Raw genomic sequence first — 12,782 nt, forward strand, 5'->3', positions numbered from 1 at the left:
CTTGTAGGAACAGCGAGATTGCAGATACCTGTGTCTTGTACCTTGCTTTGCATGTGTTACTGGGGTTTGAACTTAGGTTCTTTTGCTTTTGAATGGCAAACACTTGTACTCATTGAGTCATCTCCCTAGCTCCTTGTTCATGTATTGTTCTAATTACAACATGTTTGAAAATAAAAAATCAGAGGTTTTAGAGTTTTAGGTCCTCCTAAAATTATATGAAAACCTCAGCTTCTTCAGCCTGCACTGAAAACTTTTCTCCTTAGTATGATCATCTGCATCTCCCTTTTCTTGTTCAGTCTTGTATCCTGAGATAACACAATAGGATTCTTAAGCCCCTAGATAGTTATTTAATTATTTATTGAGGGGGCTCAAAGGAAACTAGGGTAACTTGGTACTCCTTCCACTGTGTGGGTTCCAGGATTTAAACTTGGGTCAACAGTTTTGGCGGCAGATGCCCTTAACCATTGAGCCATCTTACCAGCCCCATTCAAGCTCTTAATTTCTGGTTTGTTCAATTTTCACTGGATTCATATGATATGTATAGATGTTAAAGACATCAGCTATTAAAATGTGTCATGTGTTGACACATATACATATGAGTCCATGTATATGATACATAATTTGCCTTTCTCTAGTAAACTTGTGAAATTAATAAACAAAGCTGAGTAAGGAAGGTCATATAAGTGTTGTTAAAGAACATTGTGCAATAGTAATGGTAGTAGTCTATGTTTCTTGGACTCCATCTAACTTGAAGGGAGGTGTTGTTTGTTAGTCACTGGAGCTTTTGTTACTGCATAATTTCTGAAGTGAAAGGCATTGTTCCCTCTGATGTCCCTCAGGTTTTGCTTTTGTTAAAAAGCATTTCTTGGGCTGGGTAAATAGTTAACTGAGTTAAGAATGTTTGCTGTCCAAGCATGAGGACTTGAGTTTGGATCTCCAGGACCCACATAACAATCTAAATTTGCACATCTATGTGTATGCTTATTACTCCAATGTTTTGAGGGGCAAAGACAGGAGGATTACTGGGACTTACTGGCTGTCAGCCTGACTCCAAGTTTAGTAAGTGTTTAGTCACTGTCCTATTGCTGTGAAGAGATACCATGACCAAGACAACTCTTATAAGAGAAAACATTCAATTGGGACTTGCTTAGTTTTTCATCTTGGCATGGAACATGACAGCATGCAGGCAGGCACTAGAGTAGTAGATGAGAGCTACACCCTGATCGTTGGGTACACACACACACAGAGATAGATAGATAGATACATAGATACATAGATACATAGATAGACAGCGCACACGCAAGTGCAACGCTGGGCCTGGCATGGGCTTTTGAAACCTCAGAGGAGCCCACTCTCAGTGACACACTTCTTCCAACAAGGCCACACCTCCTAATCCTTTCCTAATCCTCTTAATCCTTTCAAATAGTGCCACTCTCTGATCAATAAGTATTCAAATATATGAAACTATGGGGGCCATTGTTATTCAAACCACCACAGTAAGAGATCCTGTTTTAAGGGAATAAGGAGATTGTGTGATAGGACAGGGCACCAGATGTCCTCCCAGATCCCAGGTGCATGTACCCTGCACAAGTGCACACACACAAAACTCTCCTTCATGTCTGAAAATAGCTTTGGTGGCTATGGTATTCTTCATGTTACTGCAACATATTTTTAGATTTATTTTTTAATTATGTGTGTGTACACATGTGTATTCATATGTGAGGGCCTGTAGAGGCATTGGATTCTCCTGGAGCTGGAGTTTCAGGCAATTGAAGCCAAACTCTACAAGGTTAATACTCATTCTTGACCACTGAACCATCTGCCCAGCCCCAATATTTTTACTTTGTTTTATTTTAAGCATCTACAGCATTTTGGGTTTTGTTAGAGAGACTGAGGAAGGCACACAGTCTTTATTTGCCATAGTTCTCCTCTGGCTGCTCTATTCCATTCTGTTTGTTCACTGTACCTTTTCCCTTCGTGTGTCTGCCTGTGTGATGCAAGAGATAGAATCCAGGGCTTTGCACATACCACACAAGTATTTATCAAATGCACCCTAGCCCAATCCTTGCTGGGTAGAATGCTCATGTTTGACAGAGTTTTTGGTTTTTGTTTTTGTTTTTCAGAAGTTAGATCACGTCTCTTTCTCCCCTGTCTGTTTCACCTGGGACTCCTGCTTTTATCCCAATGACTTAGTACTTTCCTTGTTTTAACTTTTTTACTTTGTCTTCGAGTTTTTGATTATAATATTCCTCAGAGAGATGCTTTTTAAATAAAATATTTTAGAAGTCCTTTGAGCTTCCTGAATATGAATATCAGTATCATGTACCTAGGTCTACTGTGAACTCCAGAACATCATGCCTTTAACCTCAACAATTGCCTGGCCAATTATAACAATTTTAATCACTTATTTTGTTTGCAGATTTTTCTTATGCTTTTTCCTTTCTGTTCTGAAATCTCATAAAATGAATATTGACTTGCTTAATGGAATTCAGTACGTGTCAACACCTTTTACTTTTTAAAACCTGGCTAGATTATTGCAAAAGACCTATCTTCAGGCCCAGAAATTCTTTTACATGCTCAGTTCTACTGTTGAGGTTCTCAATCAGCTAGATCCTCAACATCATTTATTATGCTTTTTACCTTCAAGATTTCCTGTTTTAAATGTTTCCAGTATATATCTCTTTAATAATTTAATTTGTTAATTTTTTTTTTATTTTCCCAGTCTCTCTGAATTTCACAGTTATGCCTTGAATTATCTTCCTAGGTTCATTTAATTGTCTGCTTTTCCTTAATAGTGCATGCAGTTTTTCAGAAAAATTCATTCTCTTGGGTTTTTTGCCAACTAATTAATTCATTTCCTTCTTTGTACTCTACTAGATAATTACTGTGTTCCTTTGGAAGCACCTTCATGCTTCTTTATGCTGGTATTTGTGCATCTGCTGAATTAGTTCACTGTGCCTGTTTGTGGGGTGACTTTAGTAGTAGTACAGACTTTCCTATCATCAGGTTTGTATGGTTGATTCCCCAGGATCCTCAAGCAGGCGAAGCCAAACTAAACAGGAAATGTTGTGGGGACCTCAGTAGACTGAACCAAACATAATTGTAAAGCTACTCTTCTGTTTCTAGAGGTCTTGATTGATAGGTATATTACCTTTCTATTGCTGTGATGAAACACCATGACCAAGGCAACTTATAAAAGAAAGAGGTTGATGTGGGATCAGACTAGGCTTGCAGTGGACTTTTAAAGCCCCCCAAAAAGCCCACCCCCAGTGACATACCTCCTCCAAACAGTTCTACCAAGTGAGGATCAAGTATTCAAATATATGAGCCTATAGTGACCATTCTCATTAAACTACCACAGTAGACAAGAGCAAGTGTAAGGTAGAAATGGTTTGCTGTTCTTTTTGGTCCCTAGTTTTGTCAAAGCAGTATTTTTGAAAAAAATCTTTTTAAAATACTTTGGTGTTTCTTATATGTAAATCTTTAATAGGTTTAGTTGAAAGATCTTGGAGCATTTTTTAAATGTGTTTTGGATAATATTAAATGACTACTAAAGACTGAATTAGACCAGCTGAGCCTAATTAGGACAGTGAATTGCATTGTTTCATTTCTGGATTACGGAATTGTTTTTAAATGTTTTTCTTTTATTGCAGGCCTTTTTATGGTTATCATGAGAAGGAAAGACACTTTATGAAGATCTATCTTTACAACCCTGCAATGGTGAAAAGGTACAGAGACAAATGAGACCAAAATTTCAATGACCATGACTTAAATGAGGAAAGGCTGTTTAATTACAGTAGAGAATGTAAAATGCCCACACATATGAATAGAAAAAGTCATATTGCTTAGATTGTATGAAGGATCTTTCAAAGATAGGTCCTTTATTTATGGCCCCTGCCTACTTCTTTTCTGTCTCAGATGTAGTGTGTTTGTTGAATCATGTAAGGAGAGATGATAACCGTGTGATATAATGTCAGTGCCCTGTTGACCAGTCCATATGTTCAAAACTAAAAAAGCAGTTATCCCTTTGATTTCAAAGTAAGGAGAAACTTGCTAAAGACAGACTACAGTGAGGAGGCTTCTTGTTGACTCCTTACTAGCTGCTTCATATCTTGAATTTTTGTTTTTGTTTTGTCCTTAATTAGTCTATTGCATCTAGTTTATTTTTTTAGTTATTCTAGACCCCATGTTATTGAAAGCAGAAATGAAACAAACACATGTATTTCATTGTAAGTTCTCAAGGTTTTTAAATGTACATGGTAACAAAATATAAATGGTCTTTTGGATTATTGCTTAATTTTCTTATTTGTAAGAGCTTCTCAGCTGATTAATATTGAGTTCCAAAAGTTAACCATTTGGTAAGATATAAGTTGAATGTTTCTCTACAGTGAGTTAAGGAACTGTAAGAGACACAAGAACCAATGACATGAGATTTGCTCTGAATTAAACTAATTAAACACCAAATTTCTCACACACAGACACACACACACACACACACACACACACACACACACACACAAGTGTGTTGCATGAATTCTCTGTGTTCTTAATAATAAAAACTCGGAGTCAGCTATTGGGGTGAATGTTGAAGAATCAGAGAAGCAGAGAGGCCAGCCACTAGAGTTCTTACTCTACCAGTGCTCAGACCAAAGAGAGCAGACTGCTTCAGACTGACTTCCTCAGACTGCCCTGAGCTCCTGTCTCCGCCTAGCTACATCACTCCTGTCTCCACCTCCCTAGTGTTGGGATTAAAGGCATGTGATCCAAGTACTGAGATTATCCTTGTGTGAGCTCTGTTTCTCTTTTAGACAGATTCAATCTCGTGTAGCCCAGGGTGGCCTTGAACTCACAAATATCTGTCTGCCTCTGTCTCCCCAGTGCTGGGATTAAAGGGGTGTGCCACCACTGCCTGGCCTCTGTGGTTACCTAGTGGCTTAGCTTTGTACTCTGATCTTCAGGCAAGCTGTATTTGTTATAGCATAAACAAAATCTCTCTCTCTCTCTCTCTCTCTCTCTCTCTCTCTCTCTCTCTCTCTCTCTCTCTCGTGTGTGTGTGTGTGTGTGTGTGTGTGTGTGTGTACATATATATGAGAGACAGAGACAGAGTGCCCTAATCCGTGTGTGTGTGTGTGTGTGTGTGTGTGTGTGTGTGTGTGTGTGTGTGTGTGTGTGTGTGTGTGTACATATATATGAGAGACAGAGACAGAGTGCCCTAATCCCAATAGTTATTTTCTTTAAACTAGTTTTTGTGTAACATACCCCTAACATTACCCAAAATAGCTTCTATTAAGTTTCTAAAATAATCTTCCAGAATTATGCCAAGGAAGATGTTTTGTATCAGTTCTCCTCTATTCACTTTTCTTATAACCATGGAGTACAAAAGAACAATTGTTGGGATTACTATCATCTCTCATGTACTCAGTAGTCAGAAAGTAAACATCAGTATTTTTCCTTTTAAAAAATAACTTATCACAGTATTATCTTATACTCCTTCAAATTTATTGTGTGTGTATACGTGTGTGTATACTTGTCTTTGTGTACCCCATGAACATAGAGTACTTGAGGAGGCCAGAGAGGGTGTTTGATCCCCTTAAACTGGAGTTACCAGTATCTGTAAGTTACTTGACATGAGTGCTAAATTTTTTCTTAAAAAAAAAAAAAATGGGAAAAATAACTTGTTGCTTTTAGTTACTTTTGGAAGCACTAACACAAACAACTCCATCTTGGTGATTTGAGACAGGGTCTTGTCAGGAAACCTAGACTGGACACAAACATATCCTCCTGCTCAGCTTGCCAAGTGATAGGTTTAAAGGCAAGCACTGCTAGGCCCAGTGCGTATTTCTCTAAATTTTCAAAAGTGGTTTTTAAAATTTTTCCCCCATTTATCCATAAATTATTTTTCATTGAGAAAATTTCATTTTATTCACTTTAAAACTTTGATTTTACTTTTTACTTCAAATAAAATGCATTTCTCAAAAAATTGAAATGAAAATTTGTGTATTAGTTTTTTGTTCTCTATATTTATATAGTCATTGATTCATTTGATATTTTAAAGAACATAATTCCATAACTTTCTTTTTCTAATTTAGGATATGTGAACTTTTACAAAGTGGAGCCATAATGAATAAATTTTATCAGCCTCATGAAGCACATATTCCCTACCTCCTGCAGCTCTTCATTGACTACAATCTTTATGGGATGAATTTAATAAACCTGGCTGCTGTCAAGTTCCGAAAAGCAAGAAGGAAAGGTAAGGTTAATTTTCAAGTTCAGGTCAAGGCTTTGAAACAGGTGCTATGTAATCAATGGCCTACAAAGTAGTATGCATTGAGAAATGAATGCTGAGTGGATAATGAATAAAAAGAAATGCTCAAAATGGTTAGCTTTTGAGAGGACATTTTCTGGAGCTGGAGAGATAGCTCATTACGTAAGAGCACTGGCTGCTCTTCCAGAGAATCCCAGTTTGATTCCCAGCACCCACATTTGGATTCACAACTATATTGAATTCTAGTCCAAGGGATTCAGTGTAGTTTTCAGGCATCAAGCACACAAGTGGTGAATAGAAACACTTGAAGGCAAAATGCCCATACACATAGAAATGAATAAATCTTCAACATAATAACAAAGACGTTTTACTAGTTTGCTGAAATATTCACATGCTGTATAGTTCACCTACTTCTAGGAAGACAACTTGAAGGTTTTTCATCTATTTGGAACTATGCAGGCATTAATGTAGATTTCAGATATTTTAGTAACCTTGAAGGAAACCTTTTTATACTTCAGCAGTCTAATCTGCAAGCTCCCCAGGCCTATGATTGCTAAGTAATCAACAGTCAACTTTCTGGTTCTGTATAGTTACCTATCCTGTATATTTAGTATTAGTAGAATTATAATATATATGGAAACATAATTTTTATACTTACTATAATCTCAAGGCTAATCTATGTATCATGTATCAGTCCTTCATTCCTTTTAGTGACACAGTAATAATCTGTGTGTATAATCTACATTTTTGTCTCTATTAGTTGATAGACATTTGGAGATTTTTCCTTTTCTGATTCTTGTTTACCAATGCTATTTTGAAAACTACTATTATTCTTTTGAGCATATACTTGGAAATAAAATTTCTGGGTTCAGTGGTGGAGCTTATGAGGGGGAGGAGGGTGGAGAGGCATCGAGTAAGCACGTGTGTATACACATTCATGCACATATACTTGTGCAGACAAATGCTCTACCTACTGAGTTATCTCTTCTTTCTAGTTCTTTTAGAATGTCCAAATAAAATGGACATTTTTCTTTTGGCCAAAATGTTCTTTCTGATTTCATATATTCTTCCCTCATTGCCATACTTCTTCACTCAGAGATCAGCATTTTTATTTCTAAGTTTACCAACCATTCTCCTTTGGTTTAATTTCTTCCATTTCTTTGGTCACTCTCAAACTTTAATGGTCTATATTTTGAGGTCAGTCTTTTTAAAAAATCATTTAAAAGTTGGGTAATATTCAAACAGTAGTAAATGCACCAAAGAATTTGCAAACAATTAAAAGTCCAAAAGGTGTAGTAATGTAGTAAGGACGGCTTTTGCTCTGAAGACATTTACTTATCTTGGGAAATTCAGAGTCTTCTTTGAGGCAACCATACTTATTGTAAGAGAAACCCAAGTCCAGGTCTGCCTGGCAGATGGAGACTCCAGAATAAGGTAGGACCACCAGTAGATACACCCTTAAGTTAAACACAGACAAAGAACACTCTTGAGACACTCAATCCAATTTGGATATCCTAGGACTAAAACATTTTCAAATATAGAATGTGATCTAAGGTGGTGCTAAACTGGTAATATATTTAGATCTGGTTGGAGAAAGTGCAAATCTTCCCTAGGGCATACTCTCTTAATATTCAAGTATGTGTTCAATACATACTGTACTAGAATATATTAGAATTAGTCTCCATAAGTAAAACCTAGTAAACATAGCCCAAAGTAGCAAAGAATTTAGATGTTATTGTTATTGGGGTGGCTATTGAAAAGTTATCATTTGTCTTTATCCAGTAAAGATGCTATGTGCAGAGTTCTTCTATACAAAGCCATTCTCATTAACAGTTTTTAAATTTATTTTTTGCTCTCCAATTGTTAATATCTTTATTTGGAGCAATTTAGATGCAATAAAACTCCTTTTAGAAAGAAAATACTTTGTAGTGACAAACATATACTACATTTACTTAAATATTAATGGCTTGAACCCAGTCCATTACTCCCTTCAAAGGCCAAAATAATTTATTTATTTATTTATTTATTTACTTATAAATACTAGCTAATAGTAAGCAAGTTTTAATGACATTATACTTTCTTAATTTCTCAGTGACTTAGCATAATATAAAAATCTCTCATGAGAAACCAGATTTGCTAGGCTGTGGTAACTCACTCCTTTAATCCCAGCACTGGGAAGGCAGAGGCAGGTGGATTTCTATGAGTTCTAGGCCAGCCTAGTCTACAGAGTGAGTTCTAGGATAGCCAGGGTTATTACACAGAGAAACTCTATTTTCAAAAACAAAACAAACGAAAAAGAAACCAGATCGTCTGAATGACTAGTTCTCCTTAGGGTCCTAAGAATCACTAAGAAAAAAAGGTGAGATAGGCTTGACTGCCTATTAGCTTCTTTGTGAAAGGATAGCACTGTGGAGCCCAGGAATAAGCCCACACTTGAAACGGCTCACATATGGTCGGTCACCTTGCCTTTGACAGTGATACTTTGTGTCCTCTTTTTTTTTTTTTTTTTTTTTTTTTTATCTCATCAAGTACAGTTTATGCTGCCCATGTACTCCTACCCATATACTTAACTGGAGTGTGGTTAACCTTTTAGGGATCATACCTTTAAAGGAAGCTGACTTTTTTCTCCCCAGCAGCTATCAGTACCAATAACCCCATAGCTACAAGTAGAAGTCCAACTCCCCTATCCATGCTAGAATTTTGTCTGGCTTGAGCTTTTACATATGATAGCTTGACTGCTGTAAATGAAACACTACACAATATAGCCAGTGGAGATAGAGCTTCCAGGTGGATATCAGCTTGATTTCCCTTTGTGTTCTATGAATCAAGTATGTGGTATGTTTAGCAATAGGGCCTTATCTTCCAGTTCCAGAGAGTTCAAATATATCATACAAACACCCCTGATAGTGTTTAAGGGACTCTCAAACTTCCCTCTGGAACTTTACAAGGAGTGCTTCTATCTATCATTTTGCACTGCTCTCCAGTTATTCCCCGAATTTGGTGACTATTGGATCTCACTTGATAACAACTCCAAAAGAGGTAACCCATTACTGTCACTGGGTTTTTTATTTGTTATTCTGTGATGTTTAGTAGGGACATTGTTGCCTTGTTAGGGAGTAACTCTTTGAATTTGTATATGTATGTATTTCAAGAAACTTCTTGTAAGAATTTTTGAAATATCTTTAGTGTTAATTATCCTTCCCTGGGATGGTTTGAGTAAGAATGACTTCCATAGGCTCATAGTCACCAGGGAATGTAACTCTTTGATAGGATTAGAATAATTAAGAGATGTGGCCTTGGTGGAGAAGGTATGTCACTAGGGCTTTGAGGTTTCAAAAGCCCATGGCAGGCCCAGACTCTACAGATCAGGATGTAGAACTCTCAGCTACTTTTCCAGCACCATGTCTACCTGAATGTCACCATGTTCCCTGCCATGATGATAATGGACTAACCTCCAAAATTGTAAGCAAATCCCAGTTAAAAGATTTCTTTTCTAAGAGTTTACTTGAGCAGTAGTATAGCTGGATGGACCATGTGGTAGATGTATTTCTAGCTTTCTGAGGAACTTCTACACTGATTCCCATAGTGTCTATATGACTTTACATTCCTACCAGCAGTGAGTAAGTATTACTCTTTCCCCACATTCTTGACAGTATTTGTAGTTTTGTTGGTTGGTTGTTTTTGACCTACTGTCTCTCTACATAGCTCTGGCTGCCCTGGAACTGACAATCCTTGAATTAACATGCTTCTGCCTCCCAAGTGCTGGGATTGAAGGTGTGTGCCACCGTACCTGGCCTGTTATTTTGTTGTTGTTGTCTGTTTAGCAATTCTGACTGCAGTAAGATGAAATCTCAGAGTAGTTTTAATTTACATTTCTCTTATAGCTTGGGATACTGAACATCGTTTAAAAATATTTTAGTCATTTGTGTTTCTTCCTTTGAGAACACTGTTACTTCCATTCTTCATTTTTAAATTGAGTTGTTTCCTTGTAGTTTAGTTTTTTGGTTTTGGTTTTGGTTTTTTGTTTTTTTTACCCTTTGTATATTCTAGAACTAACACAGTATAGCTGGTAAATGTGTTTTCAGATTCTGTACCTCTTCACTGAAAGTGATGCTGTACAGATGCTTTTTAGCATCATGAGGTCTCATTTATTAGTTACTTTTCTTCATGCTTACATCTTTGGGGGTCATGTTCAGAGAGTCTTTCTTTGTGCCAATGAGTTCAAATGTATTCCCCACTTTTTCCTTGTCAGATTCAGGCTATCAGGTTTTATTTTGAGGTTCTTGGTCCATTTAGAGTTGAGTTTTATATGGGGCGAAAGATAAGCATCTAATTCATTCTTCTACATGTAGCTTTCCAGTTTGACCAGCACGGTTTGTTGAAGATGCTGTCTTTTCTCTAATGTGTTGTTGGCCTCTCTATCAAAAAGAAGGTGGCTGGAGGAGTGTGGATTTATTGTGTATGTGTCTTCAGTTCTATTCCATTTGTCAGTGTGTCTTATTATACCAGTACCATACTGGATTTATTATTATAGTGTTCTAGTTTGTTTTCTATTGTGATAAAGACCATGTCCAAAAGCAGCTTGAGGTGGGGAAGAAAGGTTTATTTGGCTTACATATCTTGAGCTCATTGAGAGACCCCCCCCCCCAAGGCAGGAACCTAGAGACAGGCATTGAGTCAGAGGCCATGGAGGAATGCTGCTTATTGGCTTATATTCCACTTGCCTTGTCCATTTTGCTTTTTTATACATCCTAGGGATGGCATCCACAGTAGTTTGAACCCTTTCACATCAATCAGGAAAATGCCCCTCAGGGGCTTGCTTACAAGTCACTCTGAGGGGACATTTTCTCAACTGAGGTTTCCTCTTCCCGGGTTACTCTAAGTTATGTCAATTTGACAAAAACTAACCAAAACACATGTGAAATAACTATGTGGTATAACTTTAATCTAGGATGGTGAGACTTCCAGCCATTCTTTTATTGTTGAGGATGTAAGCATTTCGACGGCATGGATGGGGATGTATTACGGCACTCGGGAGCCAAAGAATACAGAATGTTACAGCTTGGGTGGAAAGTATTCTGGCACTTGGGAGCCAGGGAATACCACAGGTCACGGTAAACATAACAGCTTACAGCCATGCTTCATGGAAAGGCTTCCCCAGTGTATCAGCTCTGCTCCTGTAGGAAAAGGTTTCTCAGTGAAAAGTGTTACAGCCCTGCTCTGCTCTGCTCCACTCAGGAGAAAGAAGGTCTCACTCAAACCTCATTCCTAATAAAGAGATTTATTAGGAAGGAAGAATCCAGGAGAGTGGCTGCCCTCTGACAGCTGGGCAACCTGAACAGCCACAAGCTGAACAACCACAGGGATTAAATAGGGATTCTTAGGAGGTGGAGTTTTTCCAGGGTGGGGATTGGTCAAATTTCAGTCTCTGAGTTTAAGATGGCTAGATCTCATGCTCAGGGATTGGTTAGTTTTCTGCATAGGTTTAGGGTCAGATTTGGCTCTGGTTTCAGGGACAAAGTGTGTTTCTTTGGCACTGGTTTCAGGATCAGGGTACATTTCTTTGGTTCTGGTTGCAAGGCCAAAGTGTATTTCTTCGGCTCTGCTCAGGGTGTGCTTCTTTGGCTGGACCCTTTTCCCTACAGAGGATTATTTTGATTGTCCTTGGTCCTTTGTTTACATATGAGATTTAAGATTTTTTTCAGTGTCTGTGAGAATTGCATTGAAATTTTGATGAGGATTGCATTGAATCTGTAGATTGCTTTTGGTAGGATGTACATTTTCCAATATTGTTCCTGCCAATCCATGAGCATTGAAGGTCTCCATCTTGTGACCTCCTCTTCAGTCTCCTTTTTTAGTGTCTTAAGCTTTTCATTCTACAAGTCTTTTACTTTTTTTGATTAGGTTTATTCCAAGGTATATTTTTAAACATTTATTTATTTTATGGACACACATGTTTTGCCTCACTTCCGTGTGTGTACCATGTGTGTGCCTGGTGCCTGCAGAGGCCAGAAGAGAGTGGTAAATCCCCTGGAACTAGAATTAAGGGTGGTTGTGAGCTACAATGTGCGTGTTGGTAACTGAACTCAGGTTCGTTGCAAGAACATTAAGTGCTCTTTATAGCACAAATAATAATTGTTTTTAATAATAAAAACTGAGATAGATATTGGGGTTAAAGCTGAAGATCTGCAAAGCAAAGCAGCCAGCCACTAGCCCTTACCTCTACCAATGCTCAGACTAAAGGGGTTATCCTGTCCTCCGATTGCATCTCCAGACTCCACTGCTCCTCCAACTGCCTTCACTGCTCCTCTCAGCTCCAGCCTTATGTTCCTCTCTATGCTGGGATTAAAGGCATGTCATTCCAAGTGCTGGGATCAAAGGTGCAGGCTCTGTTTCTATTTTAGATTGAGTTACTCTCATGTAGCCCAGGGTGGCCTTGAACGCACAGAGATCCATCTGCCTCTGTCTCACGAGTGCTGGGATTAAAGGTGAAATTTTTGATGTAGGTGCTTATTTG

At 37.9% G+C, this 12,782-nt stretch overlaps 1 protein-coding gene across 5 annotated transcripts in view; it reads left to right on the forward strand.

Annotated features, from left to right (window-relative positions):
• Rev3l (REV3 like, DNA directed polymerase zeta catalytic subunit) overlaps window positions 1-12,782 on the forward strand; it is a 142,732-nt gene that overhangs the window by 48,857 nt on the left and 81,093 nt on the right. For all 5 annotated transcript variants that reach the window (XR_003482698.2, XM_027402162.2, XM_035440360.1 and 2 more), the window contains 2 exons: window positions 3,654-3,728; window positions 6,090-6,250. Coding sequence is in view for 4 of the 5 variants with exons in the window: in XM_027402162.2 (XP_027257963.1) it covers window positions 3,654-3,728; window positions 6,090-6,250 (236 nt within the window). In the remaining variant the exon portion in view is untranslated. The remainder of the gene's footprint in view (window positions 1-3,653; window positions 3,729-6,089; window positions 6,251-12,782) is intronic.

Source organism: Cricetulus griseus, chromosome 2, assembly GCF_003668045.3.
Source record: "Cricetulus griseus strain 17A/GY chromosome 2, alternate assembly CriGri-PICRH-1.0, whole genome shotgun sequence".
Classification (NCBI taxonomy): Eukaryota; Metazoa; Chordata; class Mammalia; order Rodentia; family Cricetidae; genus Cricetulus; species Cricetulus griseus.